This window comes from Panthera tigris, chromosome C1 (genome assembly GCF_018350195.1).
Source record: "Panthera tigris isolate Pti1 chromosome C1, P.tigris_Pti1_mat1.1, whole genome shotgun sequence".
In the NCBI taxonomy this organism is placed as follows: Eukaryota; Metazoa; Chordata; class Mammalia; order Carnivora; family Felidae; genus Panthera; species Panthera tigris.
Window position 1 is genome coordinate 97,170,169 of NC_056667.1, and position 23,350 is coordinate 97,193,518.

General features: G+C 41.4%; 1 protein-coding gene across 1 annotated transcript; it reads right to left on the reverse strand.

Annotated features, from left to right (window-relative positions):
- Positions 1-662: 662 nt before the first annotated feature.
- AMPD1 (adenosine monophosphate deaminase 1) lies at positions 663-22,492 on the reverse strand. Its single transcript, XM_007076343.3, is given in 17 exon segments — positions 663-836; positions 1,195-1,305; positions 1,563-1,736; positions 2,398-2,518; positions 3,433-3,596; positions 3,783-3,909; positions 5,837-6,000; positions 6,644-6,775; positions 7,070-7,264; positions 8,504-8,633; positions 9,152-9,371; positions 13,343-13,508; positions 15,852-16,017; positions 17,107-17,287; positions 20,702-20,713; positions 22,074-22,158; positions 22,160-22,492. Coding segments are annotated over 17 exon segments (2,343 nt in total). The 5' UTR covers positions 22,196-22,492; the 3' UTR covers positions 663-677.
- Between the last annotated feature and the right edge of the window lie 858 nt (positions 22,493-23,350).

Here is a 23,350-nt window from a genome sequence, read left to right on the forward strand (position 1 = left end):
TCTGTAAACCCAAAGCCTGTATTTCTCTCTGGGGCTCCTGGGTGGCTCAGTGGGTTGGTCATCCAACTTTGGCTCAGGTCCTGATCTCACCTCTCTTGAGTTCGAGCCCCTCACTGGGTTCTTTGCTGACAGCTCAGAGCCTGGAGCCTGCTTTGGATTCTGTGTCTCCCTCTCTTTCTACCCCTTCCAGCTCATGCTCTGTTTCTTTCTCCTTCAAATATAAATAAACATCAAAAAAAAATTTTTAAGCCTACATTCTCCCAATAACAAGTCACTTGCTCGTATTTTTGCCTTGACTTAATAGTTATTATGTTAATAATAATATGTATTATTAACTATTATCAATTGTTAATAAGGCAGGGCAAAAAATACTACCAAATGTTTCACCTGTAAGTCATAGCGACTCTAGGGTCACACAAACCTACGTCCCCATTGCTACCTCTCAATAGATGTGTCCTTGTGCAGGCTATTAACTTCACTAACTTCAGTTTACTCATCTTCTCCAAAATGAAGATAACATTTTCTACTTCATAAAGTGAAAATAATTAAATGAAATAATGTCAGTGGAATGATATCTAGTACAATCATTGGTTTATAGTAAGGATTCAGTAACTGGTAACTATCATTCATATTCTCTAATGAAAATCTCACCCACATTATTATTTGGTTTATTTGCTTTATTCTCCTGATTTAAGGCCTTCAGCAATTAAATTAAGTTCATAACACCAGGTTTCATAGCGATAGGCCATGCGGATTTGGGCTACATTTGTCTTCCGGATATCGTTTCCCATAGGGCCTTCCTCAAGGTAATTGTCGCCCAGGAACTTTGCTTTCTCCTGTAAGAGAAAAGAAAGGAGAATGATTGTTGTCTTTTTATCCTGATATAGACAGTAATTACATCTTCCACAAAGATCCCTTCCTTATATTACTTACTGACAAAAGGAAAACATAAACCAGTAAAAGCACTTATCCAGTGCCTCAGTACGCATGGTCTGCTGAGAAGTCAAATGTGTTTTATTTTCCTTGCCCAAAGGCATAGCCAGAGAGATAGAAGAATTCTTTCTAATCCCTGGCCATAGTATTTGCGTATGATTTGCGGGATAATTTTTCTACATGTGTTTCCCCAACTATCTTTTCATTACTCAGTTTCCAGATCCTATGCACAGAAGGGCAGCCAGCCAAGGACAGGTCTACCTCATGAGAAATTCCACATTGCAGAACACTGTTTCTTGCCACTTCACACATATCGCAGGTACTCAGTTTGAACACTTGGGCAGCAATGGCGTATTCTTCCATTAGGGGCTCCTTAGGTTATTTATTTAAATGAGGCAAAAAAAGAAAAAGAGAAAGAAAGAAAGAAAGAAAGAAAGAAAGAAAGAAAGAAAGAAAGAAAGAAAGAAAGAAAGAAAAGAGAAGAGAAGAAAAGAAGCATATTAAAAAAAAATAACAAGCATCCAGCAGAAAAAGTATATTGAAACACCTTGATTTGACTTTGAAATTCTGGATGGAAAACAACAGTCCCTCCAAATATGCCTGTATTGCTCAAGATTCCATATGTGTACCTTGGTAAAGTGGAATTGCATCGGGTCATCTGTCGACAGTGAGATCATTAGTCCCTTCTGGAGGAAATCTAAAAAGGGATTTTTGGCATATTCTAGAAATAAGCTGTTGTTACTTAATGGCGACATGGCGATGGGAATCTGGGCTAAGAAGAACAAATACTGTAACACAGGACTCTGAAAAGGAAAAGTGCAAAAAATTATTTAAGGATGTTGAAAAAGGGATACAAATGAGAAATGTTATAACCACATGATCTGCAAGTTTTAGCTTTCAAAAGAATGATCATACGTTCTTTCAGTCCCTGAGGACAGACAAATAATCATTTTAAATGTAAATGCTATTTAGAATAAATGTTTTTGGGATCATCAATTTTCAGTAGCCTTGAATCAAACTAAATGTTTGAGTTTTAGTTGCCTAAGGTACATGGTCTGTCTCGGGAAAAGACTTCACCTTGAAACATTTTTTTATCCCTCATAAGAAAGTTCTGACTCTCACAAGAGGTATTTGAAAACATGCTATAACAAGAAATCTGGCAAAAACTAGTTTAAGGTAAGCCAAGCACCTCTGAATTCTCCCTTGTCAGAGTTCTAAAATAGAAGTCAAAAGACCTGCATTAACTCATCTCTGCTGCTGACTGGTTAGGTAATCGTAAGCAGCTCCCTTTACTTGTCTGGCTTCTGTGAAATGAACTGTACTAAATAACCTTAAAAATCTTTTTTTGCTCTACTTTAATTTGATTCCAGTGTTGATAAGGACTTGGGAGACAATGATACGGAAAAAATTATTCCTCTAGCTCCAATATAAAAGTTAATATTTGGAAGAGAGCCTCCAACTCACCTTCTTTAAATTCAGGCCATGAGAGATATTATCTGCTGTCATGAATGCTGTCATGAGATGGGTGAGAGCGCCCGCTTCCCCGCAGTGAGGTCGGAACAGGAAAGTATTCATGCCTCGTTCCCTAGGGAAAGGCAACTGCCATAGTTATCACAGGTGGCTGGCTAGGACCCGGCAACAATTTGGGGCATGGAGTAATTTATAAGAAAATCTGGTGGGGCACCTGGGTGGCGCAGTCGGTTAAGCGTCCGACTTCAGCCAGGTCACGATCTCGCGGTCCGTGAGTTCGAGCCCCGCGTCAGGATCTGGGCTGATGGCTCGGAGCCTGGAGCCTGTTTCCGATTCTGTGTCTCCCTCTCTCTCTGCCCCTCCCCCGTTCATGCTCTGTCTCTCTCTGTCCCCCCCCCCCAAAAAAAATAAATAAAAAACGTTGAAAAAAAAATTAAAAAAAAAAAAAAGAAAATCTGGTAAGAAAAGAATTAACCCTCTGAAAGAGAGTGGGGCATCCAAAGGATTCGGTAAAACTGGCAATTCCAGGTCATGATCTTAATTCTTCCCGAACATAGCCTTCTGAAAAAAGAGGCAGCAGAGGATATGAGGGTATGGAGGAAAGTCAAGATTTGATTAGGAAATTTACCAAAAGTACCATGTTGTCATTTCTCCTACTCACACTTGAGGGGGGAGATGTTTCCAGAAAACCCCGTTATAATATTCCTCTATTCTTTACCCAGGTATATCAAGAAGGGTGAAGTGTATGGAGTATGATAATAAATTGTGCAGTGATTAGTGAAAATTCCTAAACTTGCAAAGAAAGGAACTGTGAAAGTTGCTGAAGGCTCCAAAACATCCATTCCTGCTACTAAATAAAGAAAGAAACCGAAGAAAAAGACAAGGGAAAGAAATTTCTGATTCGGGCCAATTGAAAGCGTCCTAGCAGTGCAGTGCAGTGACCCTTGACCACCCAAGGCTCCAATGTCTGAGCAAAAGAGGTGTGCCAAATAGAATCATCTCCTTCTACCTCCAGTTCTGTCTACTTACTTTCTCAGGCTGTTGAGAACCGTGATGTTTGCATACATGTAGTAGGCATAGTAAGTGTAAGACGGATTCTTTTCCATGGTCCACTCCTGGGGCTTGGGACTCTTGGAGGAGAACATGTGGCCACTGTGTTTGGACTCATCATCCACACTGTCAAAGCCAGTAATCTGTCCGGAAAAGTAGGCCATGCAATGGGGTCAGTTCGACTACAGGATCCCAGTCCTCAGAAAACCTTTCAGCTCCCAAAGGCAAGGAAGGACCAAACATCAGAGATAAGCACCAAAAATGAATCACAGCTTGTGGCAATACTAGCTCACGCACAGCGGTGAGAAGGCCCAAAGGCTCATGCTTACATGCTTAAGGAAGACACTGAGGTCTGGGTGAGCCTGGGGATTAATGGTGGCCTCAAACACTGGCATGAAAACATTCTCCAGCATCTTTCCGAAGTGTGGGAGGAAGTTCTTTGATCGGAACACATCGCTAAAGGCAAGAATAAAGAGAATTTAGGAGGAAAATAGTTTTAGTATTAATAGCCCCTGTGTGAAGGAATCAGAGGGCAAGATGCCATGTTCAAAAAAAGACTTAGTGTGTCCATTCTAGGTCCACTCGGGTACACTCTTCTTGGCCACCCATAAAGAGGGATTCCGTTTAGATGAGGCATAGACACATAAATTTCTTGCTGGACCGGTTGCCTCAATCTCTTCTACAAAACCTCTGTAGTAAAAATATTAACCTTCACAGCTAAATCCATATAGAAAATGAAGAGTATATATAGGAACTATGTCGCAAAAGATTGGGTGACTTATTTGTGGTATATAAGATGGTGAGCATGATACATTTGTCGAGAACACTTCTGGAGCGCCTGGGGTGGCTCAAGTTGGTTGATTTCAGCTCAGGTCATGATCCCAGGGTAGTGGGATGGAGCCCCGTGTTGGGCTCCACACTCAGTGCAGAGCCTGCTTAGGATCCTCTCTCTCCCTCTGCCCCTCTCCCCAGCTCTCACATGTGCGCTCTCTCACTCTCTCTGTCTCTCAAAAAAGAAAAACAAAAACAAAAACACTTCTGATATGCTTTAGCCAGGGACAATCTAATGAACTAACTCTTATATAGCACTCAGCATATGGCCATCCACTCTTTTAAGTAGCCAGAAATATTAGTTAATTTAATCCTTATAACAACCTAGTATGTTAGCTACCATTATGACCCTATTTTTTAGTTAGTTTATTTTTAAGTAAGCTCTTCACCTAATGTGGGACTTGAACTCACAACTTGGAGATCAAGAGTCCCATTCTCTACTGACTAAGCCAACCAGATGCCCTCATTGTAAAGATGATGAAACAAAGGCAGAGAGCTCATGAAACTTGCCCAAGGTCACACTGCTAGTAAATAGTAAAACTGGGATTCAAATACAGCCAGTCTAGGTCCAGAGTCCATGCTCTTATCACACCTACTGCCTCTCTGCTTTAATGATATTAGACAGGAAGTCCTACCCTAGTCAAAAAGTTACTTTTTTGGTTTAAGAGACAGGATAAAACTCTTGCATTGACAAGGGTGGGGGGCAGGGGCGGCATACAGAGGCAGGTGGCCAGAAAATATATAAACACTTAAGTTAGATAGAAGATCAATGATGCTGAGCATCCCCGAGGGTCATGAGTATTTATCAATGGTAATACCATTGATAAATACTCATTGATTGTGGAAAACTTGAGCACTTGTAAATGAGACAATTGTCAGATGGTAGTAAAGGTTCTTTCTTTTTTTTAATGTTTATTCATTTTGAGATGGACAGAGTGCAGTGCAAGAGTGGGTGAGCAGGGGAGGGTCAGAGAGAGGGCAGGTAGTTGGAGAATTTCAAGCAGGCTCTGCGCTGTCAGCACAGAACCTAATGTGGGGCTCGAACTCACAAACCGTGAGATCATGACCTGAGCCGTAATTAAGAGTCAATCACTTAACCAACTGGGCCATCCCAGCATCCCGATAATAAAGGTTCTGATACAAGAAAGCTACATCCCAGTCCAGATAAGCATGGGAAAGAATGACTGGACACAGAGAGAAAGACCAGGAGAAGGGGAAAGTATAGTAAAATGTACATAGTTCTCATCTTAGCTAAGTTTCAAATATTCTCAATAAGTTATTTTGTGATCTGAGTGAAGTCCCATGTTTTAAAAAACAAAACCCCAAAACTTGGTTAGAAAACTGTACTGAAATGATCTTTCTAGTTCCTGTCTTTGGTCAAGAGTGCTGAACCCAGATTGGACAAAACCAAGCACCCAGGACCCTGTTCTGAGCTCCGCTTTAACAAAGCTTTTTTGTGTCTAGAGGCGCTACATCTTTCTTGTTTGTGCAGAGAAGGCGAGGCAGGTGGGATGAAGTCAGGCTTTCGCGTCTCCGATGGGAAGGTACATACTAGATCCTGGGGACCTGGATCAGCCAGGTCATGTTGCGGCAGTAGATGCGGTTACGGACGAACCAGGAGGACAGTTTGTGCCACTCATCAGGACTGCGGCCATAGATTGACAGGCGAGGCTCGGCGTGCTGGTACTTTGCCTCCACCAGGTCTGCACCTACCTCCTGCAAAGCCAAGAAAGGAGTCCAAAGCCAGGAATTTCCACAAGTCCCTCAGGGGTCTAAATCTGTGGGGTCTAGGGAGAGGAAGTGGGTACCAAGAACAGGGGAAGCGTAAAAGGAGGTCAGAGGGAACCTATTCCTTAAGATCTAAGGAAATCGAGAGATGAGGGGAATCTAGTCCGTAAGAGACTGATAGTGATGGAGTCTAGAGAGTGAAAAAGTCAGAGAAAGGATGTTGAAATATCCAATCCAAGGGGCCTGCAAACAACACTCAGCTCTTTTTACACCCCCTACTTTCCAAAATGCACATCTCCCAAGTCCACTGTGTCATTCCTGCATGCTAGAGCTCAGGCCATGAGCCTGAAAGAGTCCTTAATCAGTCCCAAATCCACACCCTCAGCTTCTCTAGCCTCGGAATACAAGTCTTTTAAATCATTACAGTGGACATCTCTGAAGAAATTCTTGCATTCGTCTCTGTGGTGCTTCCCCAGGGATAGCACCCTTTCTCCTTCCTTTCCCTCCTTCCTTTCCTTCCCTCTCTTCCTCCTTCCTCTTCTCTTTTCTCCTTCCTTCTTTTCCTCCTTCTCTCCCTCCCCCTCCTCAAGAACCAGGCCAGGTACCATAGATCTGGCTGGTTCCTCCTCACCTTGATGATAGTGGCAAAATATTCCCCATCAATATAATTGTCTGTCTTTAAGTAGAGGTCTCGTAGCTCACTTGCTCCTACAGGATTGTATTTGTCATTGAACTTATCAAAACGCTGGAAGGTCTGGCGTCCCTGAATCAGGAAACAGGAACACAAGTATATTATTATCAGAGCTGCTGGGACATGGAGAGCGAGGGAATGGCCACAAGGAACAGGGCCTGGGAACCGGGGGGAAGGGGGTGGGCTCCAAGAAAGGAATCTGGCACAGTTGACAATGAGTGAACCTCAAAATTGTCTGTGGGTGCTTTCAGTCAGCACGGTCAGCCAACACGGTTAAGAGGGCTCTGAGAAGTGGGAGGTTATAGGAGAATGGCATGTGTGGTTCTGAGTATGAGCATGAAGCTGACATTATCTTTTTCAACCTACAGCGTGAACATCCAGAGAATCAACAGTCAGGTCATAGGGATGCATCTTTAATGTGGCAAAAAGTTCCTTCAAGGTCAGATTTTTCTCCTTGCTGCTGTAGACCACTCTGTCAGCATCAATGTGGTAAGATTTCTTAATAAAGCGCAGCAGGTGCTTTTGGTTCATGCAAGCGGCTGCATGGATATGGGTGTCCACCTGTGTGTACATTCAGAGAAAGAAAACCAACAATCAGCCCTAGTCATGCTGCTCTGTTAGAGGCCATGGTGCCTGCAAACCCCATTGAGGCAAGAGAAAGGAATAAGTAGAGGGATGTGACCTGACATCTGGTGAAGATGGCCCGGCAGGAAAGAACCAGCAGCACCTTTTTCTACCCTTGCAAGAATGTGAAAGTTTAGGGCGGTGCAATAATAATAATGCCTATTTCTCTTGGATATCTGCCTATCCAATTAACTCTCTACCTTTGATCCACACAAAATTCTCAGGGACCATTCTCCACCCCTGAAATCAACTAGCTGCCACAGCTTTCAACCCCAAAGGGAGAAAAGATCAAAATCATGTCAAAGCCATGACTGACACAGTGATGGAACTTATGAGTTAGATATTTAAAACAAAAATTTAATGTTTTATTTCTTTTTGAGAGAGAGGGAGAGGGAGACAGAGTGCGAGCAGGGGAGGGGCAGAGAGAGAGGGAGACACAGAATCTGAAGCAGGCTCTGGGCTCCAAGCTGTCAGCACAGAGCTCGAAGTGGGGCTTGAACTCACAAACCTCGAGATCATGACCCGAGCCAAAGTCAGATGTTTAAGAGGCTGAGCCACCCAGGCGCCCCTGAGCTAGATATTCTTATGATTATAATTTTATAGCCTGGAGATTTGATAGATGAATTTGCCCAAGGTTATACAGGCAGCTGAGCCAGGATTTGGTCCTGAATCTTTGCTCATATATTTTCTATCCTCACTTCTTGCAATCACTCAAATGGTCAGAACACATCTCAGAGGTGTTTCTAAGTTGATTCATTTTCTACACTTATTAGCGCATCTGATGCCCACCGTCCTCTTGTGAGCTAGACTGAGCAGATATATTTTCCAATTTTACGAATGAGGAAACAAACTCAGAAATATTTAATCATCACCCGCTATATCTCAGAGTCAGGAAGTAGAAGAAAAAGGACTAGAAGAAAGATCTTCCAAAGCCTGGAATAGCAGTTTTTGAGATTTCGTTCGTTTTTGTTATTTTTGTGGTTCACGATCATTATAATTTTTTGTGGCAAGAATGTGGTAAACCCTTCTGTGTAGAAAACAGTAGAAATGGCATTTTAACTTTCTAGAATAATTCATTTGCTTTCACTAAAAACAGTTTCTTTCTTGTCCCACTCAAGAGCTAACTGGGCTCCCATTTTTGCCCAGCGCTGGCCCCTGAGCAGTGCCCACGTTTACCTTCCTGCAGTTATAAAAATCTCGGTGGGGGTTGTTCTTCAACTCCTTTAACTCGTCCATCTCGTTGAGCATCTCATGGACCTGGAACTTGGAAGACAGGAACTTCAGGCGCCGGTGGGTGTAGGTCTTACTGTGGAAAATTAAATCACATAATTCTGAATCATTCAGACACTTAAGGAAAACAGTCACAGTTTCAAAACCATCAGGACCCTTATTACCCATAGGAAGCAATTATTGAAACAAACATTTCAGTTTGCAGTTAATCTCACTTGAGAAGTATTGGGCTCCAGGGGCTCAATCTTTTCATCCATGTTGGACAGAATAGTGAGGGAAGACTTGGGAAGGCATTTAACAGCCCCGGGGAGACAGCGTTGCTCAAGGCTAAGGGTCCTGGCTTTAGGGATGGCAGATGCAGACTTGAATCTCAGGGAGCTGTGTGACTTTGGGAGATTATTTAACTCATCAGAGTCTCCGCTTACAAAACGGCAATTATAAAACTACCCACCTCGCAGAATGCTTGTGAGGAGATGGGAAATAATGTACCTGACGGGTTTAACAGTGTTTGAACATTGTAAGCACTTGGTTAAATACTCATTCTTACTAAGAGCAGTGTTAGTACTCATGGTGGTAGCATCACTAAACACTCACACAGGTCCTTGGGCAATTAAAGCAAGCAAAAAATTCATATCATCTAAGAAGGTGTCCATATCGAGATAAGGAAGTGGCTTAGGTTCATCTTTGCTGGCTGCTGCTTCATTAGGATACACGTGAACCACACCGTCCTTCATTTTGAGGTGATAACCCAGGTTTTCCGGGAGGTTATCTGTTTGGAAGGGTTCTTCTCCGTTCTTCGCAGGAGGGGTAAAGACTTTCTCAATGAAACACAGAGTAATATATCAGGAAATAAGACAAATGACCACATGAAAATAACCAAAATATGAAATGCTGTAAGATCTCATTTGTTTGGAATCCTGTACGTCATAAGTTATAATTATTTACCCAGAGCTAAGCTAAAGCTTATTTTTACGTTATTTTTCTTTCTTTTCTTTTCTTTAATTTTTTTTTTTATATTTTTATTTTTGAGAGAGAGACACACAGAGGGTGAGCAGGGGAGGGGCAGAGAGAGAGGGAGACACAGAATCCGAAGCAGGCTCCAGGCTCTGAGCTGTCAGCACAGAGCCGGATGCGGGGCTCCAACCCTTAAACTGCGAGTTCATGACCTGAGCTGAAGTCGGACGCTTAACCCACTGAGCCACCCAGGCGCTCCTACATTATTTTTCAAAGCTGACCAAATTAGTAGTTTAAAATAACTATAAGATTTTATCTAGTGTAAGAATGATTTTCAAGTCCTTTAGAAGTACTGTTTACATGATTGATACACTACTTACCAATAATTTTATTTACTAAAGTAGCTTATCAAAGGCTTCCTGTTTAGAACATTTTATTAGCTTATGAGATATTTGCATGGAAATAAAATCAAACTACAGTTGAAAAGTAGAATTTGCATTGTGTCCTTAATAAAACCAACCTCTCTAGAAGTCTTAATTTAGAGTGGTTATTTTCAAAAAACTTTGTTTTTTAGAGCAGTTTAAAATATTTTTTAAATGTTTATTTATTCTTGAGAGAGAGAGAGAGAGAGAGAGAGAGAGAGACAGAGCACAAGTGGGGGAGGGGCAGAGAGAGAGGGAGACACAGAATCTGAAATAGGCTCCAGGCTCTGAGCTGTCAGCGCAGGGCCTGACACAGGGCTCAAACCCACAAACTGGGAGATCATGACCTGAGCAGAAGTCAGACACTTAACCAACTGAGCCACCCAGGCGTCCCTAGAGCAGTTTTAAGTTCATAGCAAAATTGAGCATCAAATACACAGTTCCCATATACTCACTGCTACTCCCGCACAGGCACTGCCTTCCCCACTATCCACACCCTCCACCAGAGGGTACATTTGGTGCAACTGATGAACACAACTGACATGTCGTAATCACCCAAAGGCCATACTTTAACTCAGGGTTCACTCTTGGGGTTGTACATTATATAGGTTTGGACAAATGTACAATGACATGTATCCACTCTTAGAGTGTCATACAAATGGTCTCACTGCCCTAAAGACCGTTTGTGGTCCGTCTACACTGGTTTTAATATAAGTGGAAATATAAAATAAAGTCTTACTAGAAGAATTCCAGTTCTTATTGTAATTATAACATACTATCCACCTTCTAAAGCACCTACAAAGGAATGAGAAGGGATTTTGTGGGTAAATGTCCCCTTCTTTCCAGTGCTAACAGTTTCAACCTAAGAAAGCCAGGAAGAAATTCTACGTTGTCATGGCCTTTAAAGCGCTTAACCTTCTACTTTCAACAAGTAAGTGCCCAAGGCAGCAGAAAAGTCTCCAGTTTGCCAGTGACGACTCACAACTACAGTGGGAAAAATAATATGGGAAGAAAAAAGTCATGTATTTTCTATTCAAAACTAGGAGACAAGGAACACGAAAGAAGTGAAACAGTATTTTGCTATGTCGAACATTAATTTTTTGAATCTTTATAGTTGAACATAATAGAGAGATAAAGCACAATTTAGAAGAAGCAAAGACAAAACAAATATCTTAATGACAGTATTATAGAAAAGAGGTAAACCGATTTTATGTATTGCCAAACAGGATACATGTTTACTCTGATTTTAATATTAAAAGGAATTATAGAGAAGAAGTTACAGAACTGGAAAGCTTTAATGACATAACAATTTGCAAGTTCAAAAACCCTTAATATTTGTCTCCCTTGAAATCTCAAACCTAGAAGTATACTCCAGAAGATGTTGAGCCACTGCACAAAGATGTTTCTCTAATGCTGTTCATCGCAGCCTTATTGGAAATCAATTTTTAAAAGTCGGAAATCTAAATGCCTAAAAATGAGAATTGGTTAAATAAAACATGATACAGTTATACGATAGAAATCTGAGAAGTTCTAGAAATCTGATTATTTAAAAACATGTACTTCACTTCATATAAGGCAGAAAGTAAAAAGTGAGAGACGGAAATGAAGTACTATGGAAAGTCAAAACTTATAGTTTAGTGTTCTCCAGAGGTTAGAGGAAGGAAGGAAACGATAGCATCTGGGCTGCACGTCAAAGGGTGAGGTTGCATCTGGACATATGGACATACAGTGAAAAAAGTGAAGGGCGGTCCAGGCACTGGGAACAGCATGACAACAGTACAGGGGCAGGAAAGTGCTGAACCAAACGGCAGACAGGAAACACTTCCGACCAGAACAAAGGTGGAGTAGATAAGGTAAGTTTATAAATAGGTTGAGAATCTAGTTAGAAGGCCAGCTGGTGGCAGGCCTTGAATGCCAGGCTAAAGACTGGACTCAATTTGGAAGGTAATGGGAGCGATTAAAGGTTTGTGATAGGAGAGGGATATGTTCAGATCTGTGTTTTAGTAACTGGAACCTAAGTGAATCTCACCAACAGATGGTGAGGTTAGAATTTAACAGAATGGGTCAGAAGCTATGATAATAGCCTAGACAAGGTGAAAGATAGACCTAAATTAGGGTTTGGGGAATAGCAAAGAGGGGAGATTTTGAGAGGTATTGTACGGAATTAATTATGTGATTGTGCACGTGGGCAGGAGAGAGAATGGAGCCAAAGACGACTATGATATTTTTAGACTGGCTTACTTAGATAGTAGTCCCTCCTTATCCATAGGGGACATGTTCCACCACCCCCAGTGGATGCCTGAAACTGTGGATAGCACTGAACCCTGTATAGACTGTCTTTTCCTATATATACCTATACATACCTATTAATGGGCCACTGGTCTATCAACTTACATGTTTAACTTATAAATTAGGCACAGTAAGAAATTAACAACTACAACTAATAATAAAATAGATCAATAATAACAACACACTGTAATAAAAATTGGGAAGGGCGCCTGGGTGGCTCAGTTGGTTAAGTGTCTGACTTCAGCTCAGGTCATGATCTCATGGTTCACGAGTTCAAGCCCTTGTGCTGACAGCTCAGAGCCTGGAGCCTGCTTTGGATTCTGTGTCTCCCTTTCTCTCTGCCCCTCCCCTGCTCACACTCTCTCTCTCTCTCTCAAAAATAAAAATAAACATTAAAAAAAATTTTTTTAATTGAACATGGTCTCTCTCAAAATATGTTATTGCCCTAAACTCACCTTTCCTCTTGTGATGATGTGAGATGATAAAATTCCTATGTGACATGAAATGAGGTAAATAAGGTAGGCCTTGTGAGGTAGCAGTAGGCCACTGACCTCTTTTTTTTTTTTTTTTTTTTTTTTAAGTAGGCTTCATGCCCAGTGCAGAGCTCAACGTGGGGCTTGAACTCACAACCCTGAGATCAAGAACTGAGCTGAGAGCACCTGGGTGGCTCAGTGTGTTAAGAGTCCAACTTCGGCTCAGGTCATGACCTCACGGTTCATGAGTTCGAGCCCCACATCAGACTCTCTGCTATCACCACAGATCCCACTTTAGATCCTCTGTCCCCCACCTGCCCCCCGCTCCTCCCCCACTCTCTCTCTCTCTCTCAAAGTAAATAAATAAAATTAAAAAAAAAAAAGACATGAGCTGAGATCAAGAACTGGATGCTTAACCAACTAAGCCACCTGAACTCCTCAGGCCACTGCTGACCTTCTGACAATAAATCAGGAGGACCATCTATGTATGGACCTCGGTTGACTGCAGGCAACTGAAACTGAAGAAAGCCAAATCACGGAATGGTGGTGGGGGGAGACTACTATAATTTAGGGACATACTTAATATTGAGTAGTGAAACCAAAAGATCTATTTCATATGCTGCATAAGAAAATTACTTCTGACGTACCTGGGTAGAAGCTCTCGTTTGCTACCCAAGCCTCACCATCGATGTTCCGCAAGTACTTGGAAGGGGTTTTAGGGAATCTCTGAAATGACTTCTGCATGTACTTCTCCCGTATGCACAGTGCCCTGTACAGACCTTTGCAAACCATTTCAAAGTCTTCAACTGTCACCTGCCAAGAAAGTGTTAGAGCATCGGAGTCACTCCTGTGAAAATCCAAGAAGTGGATTGTCTTGGGTATGCCCCTGCTCTCTCCTGGGTGTTGTAGCCCGTGCTGAGCCCACCTGCCCACGTGGCTGCTCCCTTACGTGACTTGGGCCCTGGGTCTTCCTCCAGGAGCAGGTCCTGAAGTTTCTTGCCCTCTTTCATTTCTACTAAAACTCACCGGTCTACAAGTCTTGTGTTTGTTTGGTGTTTGCTAGAAAGCAGTGATTATCTAGTGAGTGTGATTAAAAGAACCCATTCTAACATGGAAAAGACCTTCTTCCTTCCAGGTTTTACATACGGGCTTCTGAAGACGGTATCTCAACTGAAAGACCATGTGACTCTAATTTGAGAATTCAAACCACTTTCTGGTCAGTGGGGGAAATATGTGGGGATGAATAAGGTGTCACACATCCCTCAAACCCTATCATGCATGCCCTGCCTTCTGTCGTTATGGATGGATCAGAACATCATCTTATGAGAAGTTATCATTCCTTTGGATGGTTTTAAAGAGAACTTAATCTGTGGCTAAAAATGGAGAGATTCTAGAATAAAATTTTCTCAGAACTGCCGGAAATTTCCTAAGCTGGTATGTCTCCCATGCCCCATCCCTGACTCCGGGCTGGGGACGGCATGCCCAAAGAGTTATAACTTGAAATCACTGAATGATCGTCATCAGAGCCCAAAGATTTTCTGGGACCAATGTAAGCTTGTTCTGAATGTTTGAGGCCCGGATGTTGATCCTAACCAGTTGAACTCTTTTTAAAGGCTTGCTGACCTTGGCCGAGAGATTCTGGCACAGGTGCTGGAACTAGAGGTCTGCTTCTAATGGCATGCTTGTTCCTTTGCCACCTAATGGGCCACCGGTCTATCTTCTCCAGGATAAGAGCTGGATCTTATTCACCGTGGTGTCCTCAGCATTTAGCACACAATGCGTAGCACACAGTAGGTGCTCAATAAGAATTGATTACATGGAGTCAACTGATTATCAGGGATTGATGGCCCTGGAAACTTAGTCCTGATCCCCCTTACCTCTCTGTTCAGTTACAAGGTGAGAACAGATGGGGGCACAGAATACAACCAGCTGATTATTGCTCAGCAGCTCAGCCACATTCAGCCAACACGCCTGGTTCTTCAAAGACTCCATTTCATGGTTTCAGGTGTCCTCCAGCTTTCAGAGGAGAAACAGCTACTCCCTGACTTCTGTGAACCTTTTCCTTCCTCCCATCCTCTTTCTTTTCGTTTGTGTTTGTTTCTACCAAGCACAAGCGGTATCAACTTTGCCTCTTAGTTTTTATGTTTTTTTTTAACTCCGGCGTTCTCCAAACGGCAGCTCTATTGAACATCTCCTTTCAGTCATTTATAATCTAAAATGCCTGCCATTTGCAGTCATGTCATCACACAGAAAGTGAATAAACAAGAATTGTGTTTGTTTCCTTGCTCTGTCCCTTTTTAAATATCTTGGGACTGACCCTAAGTGGGTCAGTTACATGAGAAGGGGGCTTAGGATTGGTCATTAAAACTATATTTGGAGCATAGACTGATAGCTACACATCAGTTTCACCAATATGATGCTGATTCTGCAAGTTCATGTGACAGAGATTTATTAATTGCCCAACTGTCCTGGACAGGACAGGAAGGTCAAGTTGTTTGTGACAGGAGTTTACTATCCCTGTGGCATAACTAGAGTCTATTCCAGGCAATAATCTACCGTGTAAGCATCTGCAATGAAATTGGAGATGACCGTTGGTCAAAAAAAAAACAATAGCCCCATTAGAATTTTCTAGGCTCTCTCTCATCTTTCTTCTTTTCTCTGGTCTCTCCACTCTTCTTTTCTCATCTCCCTCTCTTTCTTCCAAGCTGTTTTCTTGGATTGGTTTATGCTACCTGAAGCCCTTGTCTCTATTCTAGGGCTGCCCGGGATCCATCTTTTCCCAAGAGCCCCCTGTGCCTCCTCGAGGCTCCCTGTCTTGTCTTGCGATATCCTCAATGAGATTAGCCCACCAGGTGCTCTCTTGTTTCTTGTGCCAAAATCTGTCTAGTGTATTCTGTAACACACACACTGCATTCCACTACATACTGTCCATGTGCAAGCAAATGGAATAGAGAAGGATAGATCATGTGGGATGGGATAAAACAAAACAGAAATATAAGTCATGGCAAATCAGTATTGAAATGCAATAATGAAGTACAACAAAGGACAAGTGAACTAACACCTTCCTCAGAAGGAAAGGCAAGAAGGTAAGGAAGCTGAAACAATCAAGCTGTGTCTTCCCAGCAGCAACATTTGAGGGGAAAAAGAGCAACTCACCCCTGAGGCATAATCGCCAGTGATCTGCACTCTCTGAAAATCAGGCACGGTCTGGTAGGTTGGAGATGAAGAAATGTATTCGTCGATATGGGACAGTTTAGTGGAAGATGCTTCACTTTGTGGAATGGACAAATTAACGGTCTTCCGTCCATGGAAACGCTTTTTTCTGGGTTTGAAACACAAAAATAAAAGAACTTAACTTGGTCCTCATTGGGAGTTGCGTTGTGATAGATTGGTGTTTCACTATCCAATTTCATTTTGAGGACAAAAAGTGCAAATTAAAATGTCAGCTGGCTGTCAGAAACAGGATCCAACCATATGGGAAGAGGGATCACATGACCGTATTCCCTTCTTCCCGGTATCCTTTGGGACCGTTGGCCTTTGGGAACATACGAGAAGGCTTTCAGCATGACCTTATTCTTCACTGGCAGTCCACTCCTAGCAGATGGGCAGTCTGGGAACCACAACAAGCACAGGCTATGTCAGTTATTACCTGTGTTGTTTTCTGCTTGTTCTGAAACTCTGTGAGCTTCTGTTGCCCCCTATGAAAAAAAATAGTGTAATAATGCCTACCTTAAAGGAATTCTGTGAGATTTAGTGTACAGAGTTTATAAGTTGCTTAGTCAATATTACTTCCTTAGATCAACAAGTATTTATTGAGTTTCTGCTTTGACCCAAGACTTACGTTAGGTCCTATGGGGCATGCTGAACAAGGGGATCGCTGTTCTTTCCTTAAAGACAAAATAAAGAGGATGGCCAGGGCAGGAAGGCAGAAATGGAGTGTTGTATCCCTGGGGCCTGGAGGAGGTCAGACTGGCCTGAGGGCTATATTCATATCAGATAGCACAATGCGAAGGTTGGCTAAAAATGAACTCTGAAGATGAGGCTCTTGAGTTCTGGTTTCCGTACCCATTGTGTATAAGTTGAGTGTGTGCCCAGCAGCCATCAGCCTACCTTGGTTTGGAACAATTGCACAGGAGCTCATATCCTCTTGCTTGGGCAGATAGGGAGGCTTCAACTAAAGGAAGATGTGCATGAGCACAGGATGTCTACTCTTTTCTTCTTTTTAGTCATTGCTAACCTTGCCCTAGCTTACACAGTGCGGGGGTAGGGGGTATAGGTGAAAGGGAAGAATTTTTAGTTCTGGCAGAGTTCTTCCTCCAAGTTGAACCATCATTCAGACAGACTGAACCAGCTGCCCTGACCATTCTCCTTCCTGTGTCCCAATGTCCCAACATTCCCTTACACCACTTACCTCCTGCCTTCTGTGGAGGTGGACATGGCCTCCAGGTGGAATATGTGTGCTCGCATCTCATGATGAGAAATTGGACAGATTTCATCCACATCAAAGGGGGAAATCTCCTGACGGCCTCCCTCATCTTTGACTTCAGAGGCAAATACTTTTTCAGCCAAGCTACGTATTTCATCATCAATTTCTAAAAGAGGTTTTCATGGATTAGTATTCAAGCCCTTTCTCAGAACTCATCGGAGAGTTCCTGTTATGTGTGAGGCAAAGTGCTAAAGACTGCCCTGGGTGCGTGGCTCCCCTATACTCTAACCAGTGCCCCAGAAGCATGTCAAAGCTCAGTGCCGCTCTACTGTCTCTTTAGAGGTTTCTGTGTGGGTAGCTTGGAAATCTATTCTCAGAAACACAGGTCAGATTCTTGCAGCACATTTCAGGAGGTCCTAAAGGTGGGATTGGTCTCTTGCAGGATTAGCACTTAATGTAAGATCACCTGTTTCTGGCAGGGCTAAGTCTGATTTCGTAGTAACCACGCAGCATAATCTTTCTCATTAGACTGGTGGAGTTTTTCCGATGGCTGTGAAGGTGTGAATAGGATTGTTGGTCTTTGGAGCTTTTCTTTCTAGAAAGATCGTAGTGATCTAGGTAGTTGTGAGAAATAAACGTGTACTTTGGGCCTTTCTTCCTCATAGGACAGATACTGTGTTTCTCTCACACATTATTTCAAATCCTGACAACTTGATGATATGCTGGTATGTGGGAGAAGGGGGCCATTGAAAGTTACTACCCAGTGTTGGGAGTCCCACTTCTTGTGGACATGTGGCTTTTCATAACGAATGGCCCTTGGAAAGCCAATTTTACTTTTACATGCCTTAATATTCCCATCCTTTGTTTTTAAGTTTATTTTAAGTAATCTCTACGCCCAGCGTGGGGCTTAAACTCACAACCCCAGGATCAAGAGTCATATACTCTTCCGACTGAGGTTCTCTTAATATTCCCATTCTTAGAATGGGTGGAGGGGTGACGTTTAGTTTGGCAATGAATAACCCCAAGACTCTCCGGATGTAAGGGAACTAATTTCATCATACAGCGTAGTAATGGCCATCAAGTATCTGCTCTTCTGTTAAGTTCCACTGCATTTTCCACATACCCAATTGTTTTCATCTGAATAGTCATTACTTCTAATACTTCTAAAATCTCTTCATATTTCCAGAAAAGAGCAGGTAGCAAATAATGAGAATGGCAAAGAGTTAGCTATTTGGAGCAACAGAAGACAGAACACTCTTCAAATGATGACAGAGCAAACTGCGTGCAAAGAGAAAGATCCCCTCATTGCCGCCCCATCAGTGTCCTTACAGATCTCCCAAATGCCACATTTTCGATTTTGACTTGAGTAAGTGCATGTGTTCAAATCCTTGTTCTGCACTTACCGACACCTCCACCTTCCTCTGTCTTAGTTTCCTCATCTGCAAAGTGGGAATACCAGTACCTACCAAAACTCACTCATGAGGCTGTTGTGGTAATAATGTACAGGGAAATACTTTACAGACAAAAAAGCACCAGATCAAACTGAATGATGCAATTTGGTAGCATTGGTCAGACAGATATCTGGTATGGGGTTAGTTTGGGGCTATTAAGGAAATGATAAATGATATGACTTAGTATAGGCTGAAGCGTACATTGGAAATGATAGTAATTAAATCATAACTTCACCACCACTGTCAGGTCAGCCTATTTTCAAAACCTGGCTTATCACAAAAGAATAACAGAAATCCACTGTATTGCTGAACTTCATGCATCTGTCTGCCTCATTAAACTCAAGCACTTCCTGAAACTGAAGACCGTCTTTGGATGCTATGGAGTAGTTCTTTGACAAGTACCACACTCCACAAAGGACCAAATGGGACTCTAAATAGATATGTTTGATGGCCTGAGAATGCCTCCCCACCCCACTACCAACTGATCCCCAGAGATTAGTATCATTCCTCCAGGAATGCCAGCAAGCACATGCACCTCAAGGATGAATGGCAAGCAAGTTAGAAGAGGCTTCATGCACCATGAAACGCAAATGAAAAGAGGCTAGTTGGTTATGATGATGATGAGGACAAGGATGCAACTGGCTTGTCATGATGGGTCTGCGACGATGCTGCTGGAGGCCTCAGGAAGGACGGCATGGAAATGGATGCTCAGAAACCAAATCCTACTTGCTTGAGATCTGGCTTGTCCAGAACAAACAGTCATTACCTAGGACTGCACGTATCCATTTGTTTCATAGTTTTAAATGTTATTGTTTTTACTGAGTTCCATCTCCCTAAGCCACTAGCGATGATTGAAAAGTTAGAAACTCTACTCTAAGATGTGGTTTGCATGATGCCCCCAAATTACATGGTTGATATTTCCTTCCACTGAATCAACCAGTTGTTTTGACTTCATGCAACCACAGCTGAAATTTGACTCCTCATTCAAGAGCTCTGCCTTTCAAAAATATTTCAGGGAGTGGCGATGGTTGTGGGAAAGAAAGAGTGAAACTGGTATTTCAAAAGATGAGTGGATAAGATTTGGTGACAGTTCTGAATTCATGGAGTAAAGGAGAGATGAGTCCCTTGTGTTTGTATAGCTAATTGTTGGGTTCTTTTTTCAGCATATTACATTTGAGATAATGGAGCACCTGAGTGGAAATGTCTGGACGACAGGACATCTTCATTTACATGTGGAGTAGACAAGAGAATAGAAACAAGTGGTAGAAAGATGAAGCAGAGTGAACACTGAACTAGGAGTGAGGAAGTGTCTGTGACAGCTGGGTGGCCTTGGGGAAACCACATAATCACAAGGAGCCTCAGTGTTCATCATCATAACAAGAGAATGCTAATAATAATAATGTCAACTTCAGAGCATTGCCATAAAGGTTAAACAAGAAATCCTTTAAAAATGACACAGTACTATATAGAAGTTGGGGATTATTACTATTAACATGGGAAATGCAAGGCTCTTGAGAAGAGGAATGTCATGCTGGCTTCTTCACTCAACGTTGAGATCCAGAAGAGCATGCTTATTTCCCAGCAGTGCTTTATTGATGGGTAGAAAAGACAGGTCGTAGGTGTTTCATCTGCCACGTCTCATCTCCTCTATGCCTCTCTGAGGCAGACCTACTTACTATCAGTCAGCGTAAGGACAAGTCTAATTTGAAACATAACTTAAAGTTCCAGTTTTATCTGAAGTGAGATTTTATTTGACCCGGTCACAGAAATTTACCATGAAATGTTTTGCTTTGGAGTTGAGGATTTCCTAAGGCAAGACTCAATAGGCCCCGCTGGCTAACCTATATCTAAAGAATACTATTTTATTTTAAAACATCAGGTGAACGCCCCTCTGATGTTCTCTTTAAAAAATGGATTTGGTTGGGTTTTTTTGGGGGGGAGTCCAGAAAATCCATGAGTTCATTTGCTATGCTATGGGATATCTATGGTTATTATTAATCTTTGTTGGCTTTCAATGGTATCATTTAATAAACACTGCTGAAAAATACTCATGTTTCTGAATTAATGAATAGTACTATTTTTCATTGATACTTTGGCAAATGGCAGGAAAAATTGTCCAAAATACTCACGTTTTTCTTTAGCTGTTTGAAGTAAAATAAAACAAGATAAAATATATAAACAACTTTCAGAAATCATAGTGGCTGTTAATCTGTGCTTTGGGATAGAAATGTGTAGATTGGTACAAGAAATGGGAGAGGTGGAATGTGTTATTACAGCTCATTCTTCCATTTACCTACAATTTGCTGTCATCAGAAAACTCTGGGAATATGGTCATTACACACCCCTTTCTTTTCTTTCCCTTTCTAATATGGCTCCTTAAATTTACGTTTATAATCGTAAAGAGGTACGCTTTGTAAAATGTGATGTTAAAGACATCTGCTCTAGAGAAATGGAAACTCTCATACAATGCTGGTTTCAGCCAAACTGAAGGAGCCCATTTGGTAAACAATTTAGCAACACCTACCAAACAGCCATTTCTGACAATCTACCTTACTGATTTCCATTCTTAAAAATGGCAAAAACTTTATGTACAAATACTGTTGTCAGAATACAATTTTACTTACCCAACTGTAAAGAACCTAAGGGATTAGTTAAGAAGATTTGAATATTACCCAGCCATTTAAAATGATGTTTAGGAAGAGTTTAGAATACCACGATAAACGATTAAGTCATAATGTTAAGGGGAAAAAAAGGCAGGCTATAAAGTGACATGTATTATATAATCACAGCTATGCTTTTTACAAATTCCTTAAAGTTGCATAGAAAGTAGATTGAAAAGAAAAACACTAACATGTGAAAAGTGGTATCTTTGGATGATGGGACTGTGGTTGTTTTTTTCTTAGTACTGCTCTCCTAAATTTCTCGTGTTCTCTAAATGAGTGTTATTACTTTTATGTTCAGTGGAATTTCTCTTTCTTGTTTCACAGGAGATATGTATTTCCTTCCTAATGAAAAAGACTTAGTATGATTCTAAAAATTATTATGTGTACAAACCTGGATCGTGAGCCATCAAAATACACAGATTGGGTTAACATTTCCATCATGCTTGTGATTTTCAACTAACACTATAGCTAGAGACGTTGTATAGGACACTGCTGTGAACTCCAACAGGCACAGGCTTTGTTTAGACTAGCAGAGTAGATTTTAAATATCTTCCACCGTTTTCTCCTGGGATCATCAAAGATGCTACCACATGATACAGTTTTAGAAAATTATCTCCCTTCATAAATTTCATATATTAAAAAAAAAAAAAAATTATCTCCCTTCCAAAACTAAGAAGAAGAAGAAATCCTTGAAAATCTTGTCTTGCTTCTTCCTGAAAAGTATAATTAAGTGGTACTCTGAACCCTAAATAAAGGATTGTCAAAGCTGACACGATATACTCAAAGGAATGGCTGCATTTAAAAGAATTGAGCTCTCAAAACACTTTTGCACACCTACCTGGAAGTTTCAACAGAGGCATTGTTGCCGGGGTCCTTGATTCTAGGATAGCACAGTAGAAAGGAGGAGAGAGGAGGCTGTGGGGATGACTGCCTGACACTATAAAATACCCTGACATTCATTTTATGATTTTGCTTTGCATCTGTAATCTGACCCTTCTCTGCTAAAAAGAGAGAGATGAGTTTTAGACCTATTTATAGCTTTAGGCAATTGACAGAGAAAAACAGGTGAAGCCTTCAGTCTTTACCCTGGGATTTCAGAAAAGATAAGTGCTAGGTCAGGAATTGCATTTCAGTGCTTTCTAAATCTTCCTATGCATCGGATTCTCCTCAGGTGTAGTTTTCTTACATGATTTTACCAGTGATGATTATTTTTCACCCCGGTGAAATACAGCAAAGTCTTATAGGCTCTGGATGTCAAAGTCCTCAGGATTTCAGTCATGAGAACAGCTTGCTGAGTTTGATGTATATGCTGGTGTATTCATCAAGTTCTCTCCACACACACACACACACACACACACACACACACACACACACAGAAGCACACACGTGTGTGTACATGCACACACCCACACTTTCATTAGAAATATGCTATATTTCTGACTTCACTCATATGAGGACTTTAAGATACAAAACAGATGAACATAAGGTAAGGGAAGCAAAAATAATATAAAAACAGAGACGGGGACAAAACAGAAAAGACTCTTAAATATGGAGAACAAACAGAGGGTTGCTGGAGGGGTTGTTGGAGGGGGATGGGCTAAATGGATAAGGGGCATTAAGGGATCTACTCCTGAAATCATTGTTGCACTATATGCTAACTAATTTAGATGTAAATTAAAAAAATAAATTAAATACAAATTTTAAAAATAAGTAAAAAAAAAAAAAAAAGAAGAAGAAATGGGCTATGTTTAACAGAAATCCCCTTGACAGAATTTATTTAATGAATTAGATAGTAAACTTACTTCAAATCTTAGAGAAACTAAACTTCCATCTTGAGTGCTCATTTACCCCTCCTTTGTATATTGTTATAAAAAGAATGATATCTTCCTTTTATATAACATTTTATAGTATATAAAGCATTTTTTCAGACATTATCTTTTGGATCCTAATTACAATCCTATAAGTACTTTATCCCTGCTTCCCAAATGAGAAAACTGAGGCTCTGAAAAGTGAAGTATCCTGCCCGAAGGCTTTCTACTCATAAATGGCAAAGCTAAGACCCTCTGGACCAAAATCTTAGGATCTTTCGACAATAGAGAGTCTTTGCTGTGGCTA